Source organism: Psittacula echo (assembly GCF_963264785.1).
Source record: "Psittacula echo genome assembly, chromosome: 2".
NCBI lineage: Eukaryota > Metazoa > Chordata > Aves > Psittaciformes > Psittacidae > Psittacula > Psittacula echo.
The window spans coordinates 66,998,682-67,014,764 of record NC_137737.1 but is presented as its reverse complement, the minus strand read 5'-3'; the positions used below and the strand labels follow the sequence as shown (position 1 = coordinate 67,014,764).

At 43.9% G+C, this 16,083-nt stretch overlaps 1 protein-coding gene across 1 annotated transcript in view; it reads right to left on the bottom strand.

Annotated features, from left to right (window-relative positions):
• Positions 1-16,083, bottom strand: part of GMPR (guanosine monophosphate reductase) — a gene marked incomplete at both ends in the record, with an annotated part of 39,796 nt that overhangs the window by 8,326 nt on the left and 15,387 nt on the right. The window contains 3 exons of the mRNA XM_080610762.1: positions 2,649-2,808; positions 8,979-9,021; positions 14,491-14,597. Of these exons, the coding sequence (XP_080466888.1) occupies positions 2,649-2,808; positions 8,979-9,021; positions 14,491-14,597 (310 nt within the window). The remainder of the gene's footprint in view (positions 1-2,648; positions 2,809-8,978; positions 9,022-14,490; positions 14,598-16,083) is intronic.

Genomic DNA, 16,083 nt, shown 5'->3' with positions numbered 1-16,083 from the left:
AACCGCTAGTGCCTGTCACTGAGAGTGCTTTGGACATCCTGGGCCCTCATTAGTGTTACAGTTGTAACTCAGCTCTATACTGGGGAAACCCCAGCTGATTCGTAGAATCATAGAAGAGTTAGGGTTGGAAAGGACCTTAAGATCATCTAGTTCCAACCCCCCTGCCCAGGCAGGGACACCTCACACTAAACCATGCTACTCAAGGCCTCATCCAACCTGGCCTTGAACACTGCCAGGATGGAGCATTCACAACCTCCCTGGGCAACCCATTCCAGTGCCTCACCATCCTTACAGTAAAGAATTTCTTCCTTATATATGCAATCTAAACTTCCCCTGTTTAAGTTTTAACCCGTTACCCCTTGTCCTGTCACTACAGTCCCTGATGAATAGTCCATCCCCAGCATCTTTGTAGGCCCCCTTCAGATACTGGAAGGCTGCTATGAGGTCTCCACGCAGCCTTCTCTTCTCCAGGCTGAACAGCCCCAACTTCCTCAGCCTATCTTCATATGGGAGGTGCTCCAGTCCCCTGATCATCCTCGTGGCCCTCCTCTGGACTTGTTCCAACAGTTCCATTCCCTTTTATGTTGAGGACACCAGAACTGCACACAATACTCCAAGTGAGGTCTCACATGAGCAGAGTAGAGGGGCAGGATCACCTCCTTCGACCTGCTGGTCACACTCCTTTTGATGCAGCCCAGGACACGGTTGGCTTTCTGGGCTGCAAGTGCACACTGAAGCTGGCTCGTGTTCATTTTCTCATCAACCAACACCCCCAAGTCCTATTCCGCAGGGCTGCTCTGAATCTCTTCTCTGCCCAACCTGTAGCTGTGCCTGGGATTGCTCCGACCCAGGTGTAGGACCTCGCACTTGGCATGGTTAAACTTCATAAGGTTGGCATCAGCCCACCTCACAAGCGTGTCAAGGTCCCTCTGGATGGCATCCCTTCCCTCCAGCATATCAACCAAACCACACAGCTTGGTGTCATCAGCAAACTTGCTGAGGGCGCACTCAATCCCACTGTCCATGTCAGTGACAAAGATGTTGAACAAGATCAGTCCCAACACCGATCCCTGAGGGACACCACTCGTTACCGGTCTCCAGCTGGACATCGAGCCATTGACCACAACTCTTTGCGTGCAGCCATCCAGCCAGTTCTTTATCCACCGAGTGGTCCACCCATCAAATTGATGTCTCTCCAGTGTAAGAGACAAGGATGTCGTGTGGGACAGTGTCGAACGCTTTGCACAAGTCCAGGTAGATGACATCAACTGCTCTACCCCTGTCCACCAGTTCTGTAGCCCCATCATAGGCCACCAAATCGGTCAGGCAGGATTTCCCCTTAGCAAAGCCATGCTGGCTGTCACCAAGCACCTTGTTTTTCATGTGCCTTAGCATGCCTTCCAGGAGAATCTGCTCCAAGATTTTGCCAGGCACAGAGGTGAGACTGACTGGTCTGTAATTCCCCGGGTCATCCATTTTCCCCTTCTTGAAAATGGGGGTTATATTTCCCTTTTTCCAGTTGTCGGGAACTTCACCTGACTGCCATGATTTTTCAAATATGATGGACAGTGGCTTAGCAACTTCATCAGTTCAATCAGTTCATCAGATCAATCCATCAGCTCCTTCAGGACCCGCGGATGGATGTCGTCAGGTCCCATGGACTTGTGTACGTTTAGTTTTTTAAGATGGTCTCGAACCAGCTCCTCTCCTACATTTGGCCTAGGGTCTTCATTCTTACAGTCCCTGCGTCTGCCTTCCAAGACTTGGATGGTGTGGTCAGAGCCTTTGCCAGTGAAGACCAAGGCAAAGAAGTCATTAAGAATCTCAGCCTTCTCCAAATCCAGGGTAGCCAGTTCTCCCGATATCTTCCAGAGGGGGCTTACATTGTCCCTAGCCCGTCTTTTATTCGCTACGTACCTATAGAATCCCTTCCTGTTATCCTTAACATCCCTAGCCAAGTTTAATTCTAACTGGGCCTTAGCTTTCCTAACCAGGTCCCTAGCTTCCTGGACAACATCCCTGTATTCTTCCCAGGCTGCCCGTCTCTGCTTCCACCTTCTATAAGCCTCTTTTTCCCTTTGAATTTTCCTGAGCAGCTCCTTATCCATCCAAGGAGGTCTCCTGGCTCCCCTGCTGCACTTCCTTCTAGTTGGGATGCAACACTCCTGAGCTTGTTGTAGCAGGTGATCCTTGAATAACAACCAACACCACGCACCCACTTTTTGCAAACAGAAGGGAGCATGTGGGCCAGCCAGGAATCCTTACACCAACAGGACAACCCACCTGAACAAGCAGAGAGACAGAAACTGCAGCCTGGTATGCCATGTTCCATACACATATCCTGAGAGACCCATAAGTTAGAACACTGCCTAATGACTTCCGAGACCACGCAGCTACTGCTGCAGTGACAGCACACTGCACTGACTACAGCCGAGTGAACATGGCTGCTCTCAAGATAACCACCCCAAGCTTGTCTTCCCTGTCTCCCCCCGATGTCATACCTCTCTCAGATCTGCTGCTGTGTTAGTAACATCTTCCTAAAGAGGAAGAAGCATGGGCCTGTTTCCAACAGATGCCCTTTGCACAATTCTGCACCAAAAGTGACTGGACAGCGGTTCAGTGCAATTGCTCTTGTGTGGAATTCATACCTGTATTCAGCAACCCCTCCTGAATGCTTCTTCATGGCTGTATCAGAGCTCATTCCATAGAAGAGTTTCACCTTCTTGCCATTCTTTTCTATAATCTCCCCAGCACACTGGTCATGGCCTGCAAACATTCCTCCAAGCATGACAAAATCAGCACCGGCTCCTGTGATCAGCAAAGTGATACATAAGAAAGCAGGGAAGGGATAAGAGGATGAAAGACAAAGCAAGTACACAGTGGCCTCCAAAAACAATAGCTCTGAATAGTTTGGTACAGAATCCCCTCCGGTAATATACACAGAGAAGCTGGAAGAAATGCTTTACTGAAGAACTGACACATGCTGAATTGTATTTCTCTGGTATTTTAAATAGAAAGAATCCTTTTCTGTTGTGATGACAAAGATACAGATTGTTCTACCTCACCTCACACTCTTTATTTTCAAACTCAGTTTTAACCCTTTCCTTCATCGGTATCTGAGCACAGTTCCTTTATTAACTATAACTGTGACTGACGTACCCAGAAGTTCTAATCAGAGAGATGTGACCTGTTGAGCTCAGTGCTGTATAGAGAAGACAACAGCTCCTACTTCAAGAGCTTTCTAGGGTACAAGCTATGTGTGGGAACATATCCTGAAAGAAGGCGTACTCATGAATGTAATGTACTCTTTCCAACATAAAACAAGTAGATTTTTAACTTAAATGATGGGGTTTTCAAGTCCATCAGTCGTGTTCAGGGTAGGTCTGGGTGATCCCTTATGAAAGAGATCTGGATGGGTCTGCATTTGGTTCCTGTTCTTTAAAAAATCTGGGCCAAGGACTACCACCCCTGGGTTCTGTGGTTTTCAGCATGCATCACAGAGGAGTTCTAACCCATAGCTACAACTCCTAAATATGTTCCAGATACAGAATAACAAACTGAATACTCAGTTGTGCTTGTTCAGTCTGTCCATCTCCCCAACTTTGCAAATCATGAAATCAGTTCCACTGGGAGTAAGATCAGGAAGAAGGTTTTTGGAATCACTCTTGATTTTCTACTGTGATTTCCAATATTTCCAGCTGGGCTGGAACTACTCCACCAGCAGCTCCTTCTGTGATAATCTGGCATATCTAGTCTTGCTTGGAAAAGTTTGGCTTTTGCTCTTTTATGGGCCTGTGGTGACCCATCCCTAAAACAAAGCATTTCCCTGTTCAGACTCTCTGCTTCTTCAGTGTGTTTGTGTCAGAACAGGACACCCCTCTGCTCAGATTCTTCCCAGAACTGGCGAAAGAACATGGCTATGAACCTCCCTTCATAGAAAGCAGATGAGCCTGAACTAACCCCACCCCGTTATGAACATATCTGAACTCTGGGGTGATCCCAAGCTAGGTAAGTCTAGCATTAGGCTCTGATCTCTCTCACTATCCAAACAATAGCACTGGGCCTTGAAATCTGAAGAGTGAGATCATTATCGATTCTGCTCTCCTTCTGCCATCTGTTTAAAAGCTCTGTAGACAAACCTGAATTTGGGAAAATTTTGATCTTAGAGTACATGACAACCATGGAGTGTGCCAGTTCCCTCCCTCCACCTCTTTGCCAAAGAGCAGACCTAGCAGCAATGCCTGGGGGCAGAGCACCCAGCTGCTCTACTGACTTCACCTCCCTTTGCCTGGTCGTTGTTTGAAAGGAACAGTATGTCCATGGTAAAGCGATATTAAAAATGAGGCTGGTGCAAAACTGCTGAGCACATCACAAGCAATATTTATAGCCAGGCACCCATTCAGGTGTCCAATCATGCCAACTACCTGGCAGATTTTTCCTAAGCTCTCTTGTTTCAGATGGCTGAGTTTTACAGCCTCAGTTTGACTCACATCTGATACTACTATTAACCTGCCAAAAACGAAGGGAATGCTCATCGTTTAAGACATTCTCAATTACTGGTAGGGAGCTCCTGTTGTTACCTGGCACAATCTTGCTTTACCTTTGCAAAAAAATAAGTACCCTGGGAAATCTAGTTGATGTCTTCTTCAGGGGTAGAACAAAACAATGTGAGGAAGAAGGGATGGATCTGGGGCCAAGTTTTCAAAGAGGGCATTTCAAACAAGTCAAAGGCCTGCCAAAGGACACTCTGGACTCTTTGCCTTGTTCATACTATCCCCTGAGCTCCAGTCCTAATCCTGTCTCTGGCTGTGGATCTCACAGCCTCCAAATTATTAGTGCAAAACAGTCACAAGAAATCTACACTTCAGAATCACAGAATTTTTGTTCCTGTGCACTTCAGTATCTATTATTTTCCTTTTGACTGCGTATTTTGGGAGAAAAGCAAGTAAGCTTGATTTACAGGATTGAAACTCATTCGACTTGGGTAACTTTCAAACTACAACATAATTCATCAAGCTCTTCCAGATGAGAGGAGCTATGTCACAGCAGACACAGCACATGTAAACACTGGAATGACACATGCTTATTGCCCTGCAGCTCCAGGAGTAACAACCCCATATTAAATATGCCCTCCAGAACCTTCCACCCTGCTTCAGTATTACAAAGATGTCTGAAAGTTTCAAGTCTGTTCCACTACTTTTCTATCAGTTAACATCCAACCAGAAAACTGGTTTTCGTAGCGTGTGCTTTCTTCTGCACAGTTTTTTGTATGACCAGAAGCTCTAATCATGTTTGCGACACCCAGCTGCAGTCTTTCAAGTACAGATAGACAGCATTCCTTTATTTTAGGTTGTGGGGACTAGGAACACCTGGCAACAAATCCCTAGATAATACAGGACGTGATGGGGTACACTGCATGCAAGCATCCCAGCAGCTTGCCCAGAGTTTGCTAGACTTGTCCTCTTTCTACACAATGCCACTTCAATGCACTGTCTTCCCCTTTGATGCCTACACTGTATCTAGGCTAATTTTGCTCATTCACATTTCACAGTGCCTTCTCTTTCAAGCCATTACAGAATATCTGTGCTGACGCCAGCACTCACACAGTTCTGCTGGATCTGGATGGAATCCCTGAGATGTCTTTTGTACGCCTGATAATAGAAGTTAGTGATAACCAGCTTGGCTCTGCACAAATTCAGCTGGAGTCAGCCTTTACTTGTGTCCTGGGCAGCCCTCCAGACAGATGCAGTGTAGGTTTCCCTGGACCACAGCTGACCCTGGAATCAACGTTCACCTGTGCTCCAGCTGAGCCAGCAAGCCTTTTCAACAGTAGGTATACACACACAGCTAATGAAAACAACAAAAAAAAAGCCAGTATAATCTGTCAGGTATATTTCAGAACCAGTATATGTCCCCAGTTGACTTTTCTACATGCTTTTTCATTCTTTTTCCTTCCCTGCGCCTGTATCTCTTCTCACCACTGCAGTAAGGAACAGCAGTATTGTGTTAAAGATGCTGGCGTAGGATTCAAAAGGCACATTCTGTTCCTGGCTGTGTCACAAAAATATATGTGACCTCAGGCAATTCTATGCTTCAACTTCTCATCTTTAAAAAGGGAGACAGTAGTGCCTCCCTGGGGCATTCTGAGAGATGTGTTATCAGCCTTTCCAAAGGTGTAGTTATGTGAGCCAAGAGCCCCAAACAAAGTTGTTCCATGCTTTCTCTTGTTCCTGCATCGGAACACCTTTTTTCTCCCTGATCAACCTACCTCTTTTCCATTATCATCTCCAATACCCAGATGGCAGAGACATCTTCGGTTTGCCAAATCCATACCAGGTTCCCACCAGCAGTTCCAGAATTCCAGCAGTCCCTTCAAAAATATCTGTCAATCCTGGCATTTTTGTTTCCCACCCTCAGTGCTTCTCTGTTCCTTGCCTTTTCAAATAGGCTTCTACCCTGGTTTCCTCTATCAAAATGCCCAATCTGCCTCTGACTCCTGAGACCCGTCAATATTCTACTTGTAAAGCTTTTCAGCAACTTCTTCATGGTTCATCACAGTTCTTCACCTGCACTCCACCCTACTACCTTACTTCTCCTTTTCCCATGAACTTCCCTCCTCCAGTCACATCTTTAGCCATCTTTCAATGCTAGTCTTCACATCTGGGACTCCCTCATGCTTTTTATGATTCAAATGGCTGCTTTGTCACTCCTTTATAATGAACATCTCAACATCTCTTTCATGAAGACTTTACAATGATCCACTAAAAAGAGACTGTATAATCACTTTAACCAAAAGTCCTCTTTGGGTCTCTTGTCCATGCTTTGTCCAGTCCTCCATCCCAAAGTGAAATTGTACATCTGTGTATTTTATCACCTGGTCTCTGCTATCCAATATATTTATGTAACTCCTCCCTGCAAGAGGCTCTCAGCACACACAGAGGTCTGTGCTAGACAACTCAGTATCAGTGTTAAAGCTTTGGTCTGTAAATGCTGGGCAATAAGGCTATCTTCTACATGGCTCACATAAGCAATAAACATAGTAGTAACATTATCAAGAAACTTATTTTGCCACCCACCTTTGACAAATGTACACCTATCTCCAGCTAGTCAGATGTCCACAGTGCGTCTACCTCAATTACATATAACCAGCTTAGTAAGTTTATTGCCTCAGGGTGATCTTTATCAGTTCAAGCCTTGTACCTGTGACACACAAGTCAGACTGATTTGTCTGCCCTACTATCAGAATAGAACTACTGCCTGTATAATCTCAGCTTTCTGATGCTCCTATGTCCAGGGACAACCTGTGGTAGCCTTCAAACATATGCCACTGTGAATCCCAGCACTCCCAGACAATCAACAGGGCCAAGAATCTACCTTTTCACAGGTTTCAAGCAAGTTTCTATTCAGTTAGCCCAAAAAGACTACAGGGACCCTTCAGACTTGCTATAAACTTCACAAAGGAAAAAAAAAAATAAACAATCTGAAGTTGCTTCCTGTTGTTCTAACTTCTGGAAATGCTCTTGTTGAAGAAAAGACAGGAACATGGGCCATGTTCCTGTGCAGGCAGCTGGGAATGCAGTGAGGTCAAAATTTCAGTTCACAAGCCCCCAGTGACACCACCATCAGCAAGAACCGGGTGAGCTTTGGAGCCAGGTGAGCGGCAGAATAAAGGCCTCATTGCAGGTGGCATGATGTCAGAGTGAGCTGGGCTGAGGAGAGGCTGAGTGCTTTTTTAATGCAATCTTCTTGTCAGAAAGGGTGGATGCTGCTTTTCAGCTATGTCAGAAATCACCCAACTGTGAGTATTCCCTACATCACATCAACCACTGAGTAACACAAGGGTGACGTGAAATCCTGCAACTGAGCAGATCCGTCACTGGCAGCAATCACTCCGTGGCTGTGCTTAAAATTTTCTAATTAAGACTTCCTTGTCATCTGACCTGTCTAAAAACAGGAGCTGTCTGCAAACTTAGAAGATAGATTTTGGTTTCAACCTTTCCAGAAGGCCCAGCGTTTTTCTTGGCAGGTCTGTAACCTGAGTTTAGGTTTGCCCCTGCTTCCCCTATTTGCAAAGCTTCCTGCCAAGCAGACATGCTGTATCATAATGTACCCCCTCTTGTATCATATCCAATTATTTCAGTGATCTGAAAACCCAATGAGAGACTGTGCTGTCCTGCTGTGTTCCAGGTATTATCCCACCATAACATCTCCAAAGGGTCTGGCATTTTAGGGATTAGGGACTGTCTTTAAATATCCTGTCAGCCCAGGATGCATGTAGCACCTGTTTCACATATGCTGCTACAACAAGGTTATGGCTAAGTGCCAATCCTGACCTTGACTCCCCCCACTGATGTAACTTGCAAGCCCAAAAGAAACCACTCACAGATTAAATTCTCTATTAGCAAGAGCTGGTGCAATTCACTGAAGCTATTGGCATGAGAGCAAAATCTGTTAATTATTAACTTAGATATTTTAGACATCTTATCTCTAGGGGATACAGCATAAATAAAATTTCATCTTTTCGACTGGACAACTGATCCCAAGAACATCTCCAGGGATCTGGCCTGCCTTTTTGTTTTGTTCTTCTGTCCAACACACATTCCACCAGCTTTTTGTCCATTCAAGGACCAGGTCAGTCCAATTTGGCAATGTTATAGGCGTCTTTGAACCCTACTCAGAAGAAGCCCTTATCAGTTTTCTTTGTATTACTATCCCAGTGCTGTATCTTGTGCACACCTGGCAGATTGTTTCTAAATAGGACTTCGACCACTGTATGTTTTGCGCTGCAGAATTTGGACTGTCTGGCCCAAAGAGCAAATTCACGTCCGGTGTACCAATTTCACTGGAGTCACCCACAGGGACAAATGTAACCTACTTACTACTGGTTATACATTTAGGGTGGAATGGACTCCTGCACCACTGCTAAAGCTGCTGGAGACACGCGTGGTGTAACGGGTGGCACTATGCGCTGTCCTTACCAAATGCTTTGGCGACATCTCCTGGGCAGCTGCATCCTCCATCCTGCGAGAGAACACACGACAGTGAGTGGCAGTGAGCTCACTCGGGGACCCAGGTAAGCACTGGCACACTGCAACCTGCAGCAGAACGGTCGCTGCTGAGGAACAGCGTGTCAAGAGCTGACTGTGCACCACTGCTATACATCCATCATCTTGACTGAGCTTTCAGAGAATCCATATGATCCTTTCCATTGCTTTCCTTCTTTAGGCTCATTTACTCTATCATATAGTCTACCACTAGTAACAGCAGCAATTCAAATTCCTGACTGCCATTTCCTAAATCATTCCCTGCCATTTTAATGAAAGGTTGTGTGATGCAGAGGTACCACAAACCCCTACCTTAAACCATCAAATACATTTAAAACACCTTTCTCAGCAGTTTACAATACATTAAAAGGTCAAAGTGGGAGGGGTGAGGAAATATGCCACCAGCTATGTTGGATTTCGATCTGATAATCTCTAAGCAAATTGGGCAATCTAATCTTTGGTAAGTGAAAATGAATCTCTCATCAGACGCCTCACTTTTTGCTACAGGCTTGGTAAAGAAACGACAGCACTTGGAGATCTTTAGCATTTTAGACCTACGTGTTTCAGTTTCAGTGCAAAGTAGCTGATGAGGGGGTTTCAGTTGAGGGAAGGGAAGTTACGTATGTGTGACAGGTCTGTAAAAAGAGGAATGGCACACAGCACAGATCATCATGTACTACAGTTCTGTAGGGTTTGTAAAGGTCTGAGCATCAGATGAAAGATCCTTCTACTCCACACTGCCATTATACCAAGAGAGCTCCCCATTCCTTTAACGATCAGCGCCTGTTGCAGACTGCCAACAGCTTTCCTGCTTTTGAAGCTACTCCCCAGACTCTACGGTTACCTCATTTTATTTCACCTCCCTGTTGGCAGAAACGCATGCCTGTGTATGACCTGTGGCTGAGCACAGCCATACACCTCCACCATCAGCCATTTTAGAGGTTTCTTGGGTAGCTGGCAGTAGGGCTGAGCATTAGAACCCCCCTGGGTGCAGAGGAGGATTCAGACACAAACCAAGCAGGTGGATCCAAACCTGAGCAACTTTTCAAAGGGCATCCCACTGCAAACAGCACGCAGTAGAACTTTAAAGACTTCTATTCCATTTGCTGATAACCTCTAGCACATTATGTCTTTTGTTGAGCTAGAAACTCTTGCTGTCAGCTCCAAAAAGGAGTGCTGGGCTGACAGCTGAATCTCTCTCCTGTCAAGGGCTAGGCTTGTGCAATTCTTTCCCTCTGACAAGTTTGTCAGAGCCTGGAGGAGGGTGTTAGTGTGTGCATGTGTCAGAGAAGGAAGAGCTAAGATAGAAAGAGAGGTCTAATAATTTTCAAAGGGTAGTGTCAGGCATCTGTGTGACTCTTACTGTCTGACTGAGACAGGCTGGCTATGAATGCTCTCTGGTAGATGGGTTTCAGTCTGTTCTTGCTGGGTGGCTCAGTGTCTTGACTTTTATAATTAACCCAGTGGTGACACTGATGGAGGCTTTATGCTTTCAGAAGTACCATGTGGATGGGGGCCTTTGTGTGTAATCATTAATCATCGGCTTCAAAAAATAGCACTTTGAGTGTCACCAAATTACAAATGCTGAGCAGGTTAAGAGACTTTCCCAAAAGCGCATCAGTTACCATTTAAGATAAAAGGAGCCAATGATGATGATGATACACATCACTTCTTTATCTGTAGATGTCTCTATTTACTTCACATAAGCAGGTAAATTTAATGATTCCCAGAAAAGGAAACAAAAAGGGGACAAACTAAGCAGTTATGCCAGAAGAAGCTATATGCATTAAACCACTTCTTTCCATGTGAAAAATCAAACACTCTGTTTAGACAATAAGACTCTGCTGCTGCTGCATTGTCTGCGAAGTTTCCACTTGCAGCTCAGCTTGTCTCAATAGGGGCCTGGCTCTGGATTCAAAATGACTTGTACAACTGCTGGGCTTCAGTCACAGAGTTTGTTGCAGGCTCAGCCTCTACCTCAGAGCCCTGGGGAAACGTAGCTGCACAAATCCCCCTGTGAATTCAGAAGCACTGGCATTATTCTGAAGTAAGCCTTCTGGAAAGGCTGGTCAGAGGGCCTGTAGAGGGCATGATTCTGAGACAAGTGTGTGCTAAGCTGAAGGAGAGGGAAAAAGAGGTTTCCAGCCAAAAGAATAATTTTAATGTTGCTAAAATAATATTAATTTCCCCAGTCTTGTTCTCTGAACATATAAACCATTTTACAACAACAGAATTTCACCTGAGGAAAATAAATACTCTATGGAAAACCAGTATGAACTGGTTTGAATATTTAATATTATATATGCAACTTATAATAAACTTGTAACTATGATTTATAGTTTCAAGCAACCTTTATAATAAACTGTATAACCAGGCCTTCCTACAGTATCAGCAAACAGATAGCTATTTATTATGCAGAAGATATGTAAAGTATGTGGCATATACAACAGTAGAAACAATACATAATGGTGCTTTATTCTGAACTACATATACTGGGCATATTTCTGTGTTGATAGTGTTCTGTGTGGAGGAAGAGATGTTATGGCAGTAGCAGGGTGAAGAACCCCTTAGTCATCCTTTTCACTGAATGCTGGTATCCTATCACCCAGGCAGGGTGAAGGGGAAACATGGATCCCTATCAAATGATAGACAAATGAAATAGGACAGATGCAACACTGCTTTCCATTCCCCACATTGCTAGCTTACTAGAATACGTGACTGCCTCTCTAGCCAGCAGAGTAGCTCTCTGACCTACAAGAAAAAGAAACTTTATCTCATGTAGGGTGCTTCTGAAGGAGCACTCCTGCTAAATGGCCCCTCCACTGTAACTCACTGCTGCACTTTCTCAAGGCCAATGGATTAGCAAGAATGAAAATTGAGACTATTGGCTCACAGACAAATAGCATGGGACAGAAACAGTGCCTGCATCTTAGACAGGGTTTCCTCTCTTCTTTCAGTGAGTCATGAAAGATTCATTTCTGAGGTGAACTTTGAGTCTTAAAGATAATTTAGCATGAGGAAAGCATTTGGTGCAATTTCACCTCCCCCTTCTCTCCGTGACTCTAGAGAGACACCAGGCGTTCGCTTGGACTATCATGTTTGCCTAAAAATTGTCACCTTCTTTGCCACGTATCAGCCCCCAAACTCATACATCATTACTTTAGTAATACAAACATTTGAAATCCCAATTTGTGCTGCCATCCTAGCAGAGCTACTGCAGAATGGGTTTCTAGTGTGCTGTGTTCCTCACAGTACTGTGCTCAGCACCATCACCTTCTTATTCTGTGAGTGGGGCTTCTTTTCCTTCTTAGGTAAAATAAGCCAACATGACAATAAAGAGGAGCAATTTGATGAATGTACAGGACAAGACAAAAGTGGGTGCAAGAAAGTGCCCCAAGGGACTAACTCATATCACACCATCAGCTATAATCTACATGAAGATAGCTGGTAGGCTTTGAATCTTTCCACATCCTTTCTTCTACATTCCATATTAATATAACAAAAAAACTGCTAGACTTAATTTCTCCTGCCAAACTAACGTAGATAGCAGTGGTAATACTCTGCTTGTAGTGGTCTCCTTTGGCTGAGGCAGAATGTGCCCTTCCTGAATCTCTGTAATTACAGTAGTGAGACATTCTGAGGGATGCCATGTATACTTCTTGCCACTATACCCAATTATATACATAGACTTGCTCCCATATGGTGTTTTTCCCACAGGAGGATACCTTTCTTTTGTGATATTCTTGCCAGAGCTCTTGCTTGACCATGCAGTTCAGCCTTCTTTCCCCAATAAACACACCAATATCTACCTGAATGCTGCAGAACTCAGGCATAATATCCTCGCCCTTGCTTTAGTGTCCTCAGCTTGGGTGATAGTTGAGCTGCAGTGGTGCTAGCGACCCCAGTTATAACTGAAGGTAATTCTTTTGGCCCAGACATTGTAGCAGATACTAAATTGCCCACCTGTACTCACCCTGTAACGGCTAGGGGGTTGATAGGTCTGGGGTCACTGAAGCCAGCATGACCTAAGCAGGTCAGGAGTTGATCCATTCCCAAGACAGGAAAGGAGAGAAGGAATAGTACATAACTGTCTCATTTTCCAGACTAACTACATACTCCCCATTTTACTGTAAAATCAGGATAATAACATTCTTCTGAGGGTTGTTAGCAGAAAATTATTATTGCAAAACTAGGATGGGTCTCTAAGCACTACTGCTAGGATGACACCTACAGTTATCCAGCCTGCACAGTAATGAATCTTTCATGCTTTATTGCACACGTTCTGCACACACATTTGTAATACTGACCAAGTCATAGAATCACAGAGTGCTTTTTTTTTCTGCAAAATTCATATAGGGGTGCCATGGAAAGGAGTGAATGCATATGCATTAACAATAAAGAGTGAGAGATATCCATCTGTAACACATACTTATTTTCCTGCTTCATTACACCCACAGCTCCAAGCAATACAGCGAAGCCCTTTGCCCATCCCCAGTCAATTTGCTCTCCTCTCCCCTCCTTCCTCAACAACACAACACACCCCCTTCCTCACATGGATACTAATCACAACTGGGTTAAACAAATCAGGGCCTTCCAGTGATTTCACTTGGCAATACATCTAGAATTCAGTGTGTGGTCTTTTCCAAGGCCACAGAGGGAGACTGTTGGCTGTGAGGGTACCTGTGAGCACAGGCACGCTGGTTAGGCCTTATGCCTTCCTTGCTACCTGTTGGGATGCTGTAGGCTGCAGTCTAGCTAGGTCTGAGATCATGCTTACAGATTTAATTTTTCTGTGCGAGGTGAATCTGGTCTTGCTGGTAGAACAGAAGCTGCCATTAGCAGGCAATAAACACATGTTTTTTTTTCTCCACAGGCTCATTATTTCCCCAGAGCTTTGCGAGAACATAAGTTGTTCAAGTGTCAGCCATGCTCAAAAGAGCCACCCCTGAAACACTCCTACCCCTGCACAGAATGCTCTGTGAGGATGCTATCTGAATCAATCCAGCTACTAGGGCACAGATGGGCTCATACTGTTTTACCTTGTACTCCCCTCTACTGCCTGCCTGTCTCTCAGTTCCACGCCCTGGGGAAAGCCATGTTTACATTGCACTCATTTTTCAGAAATATTTTGTAGGAATGACTGTTTGCTTCCATTTGAAAACGCTACCAAGCTTCCCATTCTACTCACAAAACTGCTTACTCCATTCAGGGAGCAAGAAGCAGCTTTGCAAAGGCACAAACAGGAGTCAGGAGCTCTAGTCTTTAAAAGTTAAAGGGAGTTGGTTCCTTTACATTTAAATCTCCACTGACTACCCGAGGAGCTAGTATAGAGGTCAACTAAAGATGACAGGATAGACTTTAACATGCAGAGTATTGGACTGTTTGATTCTCCTGTTCCACAACAGTTTGCACAGTAGGAATCTGAGAGTAGATGGTATTTACTTACAGAGATGATATGTCCTTTCAAGCCATGTGCCGAGTCAGCACACTCAATAACAGCACTTAGCTGTGGATAGCCCACCCCTGTCTTAATCCGAGTGGTACACACAGAACCTAGACAAGAAAATGAGAGTTAAAAACATTGCCCATTATGCTGACTCAATAACAGCACTTAGCTGTGGATAGCCCACCCCTATCTTAATCCGAGTGGTACACATAGAACCTAGACAAGAAAATGAGAGTTAAAAACATTGCCCATCAGGCTGACTGAAAAGATACATTTTATTTTATTTTCCTTGTGGAAAAAATGTGTTTCTATCTGTAGTATTTTCTCCCTCAAGAAGTCTCTACTGCCAGTGTTGGCTTCTCATGGATAAAAGGAACACACAGGAACTTGAGGTTTGAAATGTTATCACACTGCTTCATGAGAGCTGTAATTAAGGTGACTTAATATACCCCCTTTCTTCCCCAGGGACACAGTTCCCAGTTTAGGTCTCAAGCGTAACGCATCTCATGAGGGGATCATGCATCACGAGAAAGCAAATCTGAATGAGGTGCATGAGCAGAAGGGGGACAAAAGGACCAGAATCACATGCCTGAGACTAAGCAGCAGCATTTAATACCTGAATATTTCTTCCAATAAACATTTATGTCTCCTTTCTATGTATGTTTTAAAAAATAATTCTCAGTGAAAATCTGTGGTTTTATTTTCTTTTTTGTGATGATTTTGCACAAGGGAGAGGAACCCATCTTTTTGCCTAATACTTAAGCAGAAATATTTGGTTGATCACAGTAGTTGTGAATATGAGAAAAAAGCATACAGCATTTAAAAAGTAAGATAAGTAATCATCCAAAAGCTATATAGTGTAATATTACAGGAAATATACTAATTACAATTGATTAAACTATATTTTTATACACATACATGATGCATGTATATATAAAAATAGAACTATTGCATACATATAAGAAACCCACTTCAATCATAGTTCAACATGGTAACATGGCTATATGTCTTTTGGAATACCTTCTCTATTTTCCTCCTCAAATTAGGAGTCAAAATGAGAACTGCTTTTTGCCTGTCTGGGTCTTACAATTTAGGACACAGACCATAAAGGTCTGCATGAAAACAAGAATTTCAGAATAGATTCTAAACCAAATGCAGTGATATCTGGATCCCTTCACCCAGCTCCATGTATACCCCAGCTACCAGTAAAGTAAATTTCCAAAGATTTTTCAAAAAACTGACAACATGAAAACACTGAGAAGTATTTCTGCAAAGAAGGATGAAAATCAGTTTTAAAATAATCTCCACAGGGTTATGTACTTATATATGCAATGCTTTAGAATAAATCACTGCCACTTTCCACAGGATGGACCATTATCTGGAAAAGAGGTCAAGATCTGATCTTCTGTGAGGAACATTTGTTACTTATTTTGGGTGGTCAACCTGTACAGATCTGTTCAGGAAGACCCCCAGGGAGGGCTATACAGCACTTCTAACTGTTTCCAATTTGAGGCTACAAGCTATCGTAATTCTTCTTTCACATCTGAACTTGCCTATGACAATTGTACCATGACAACTCTGCTGTTTATTCTT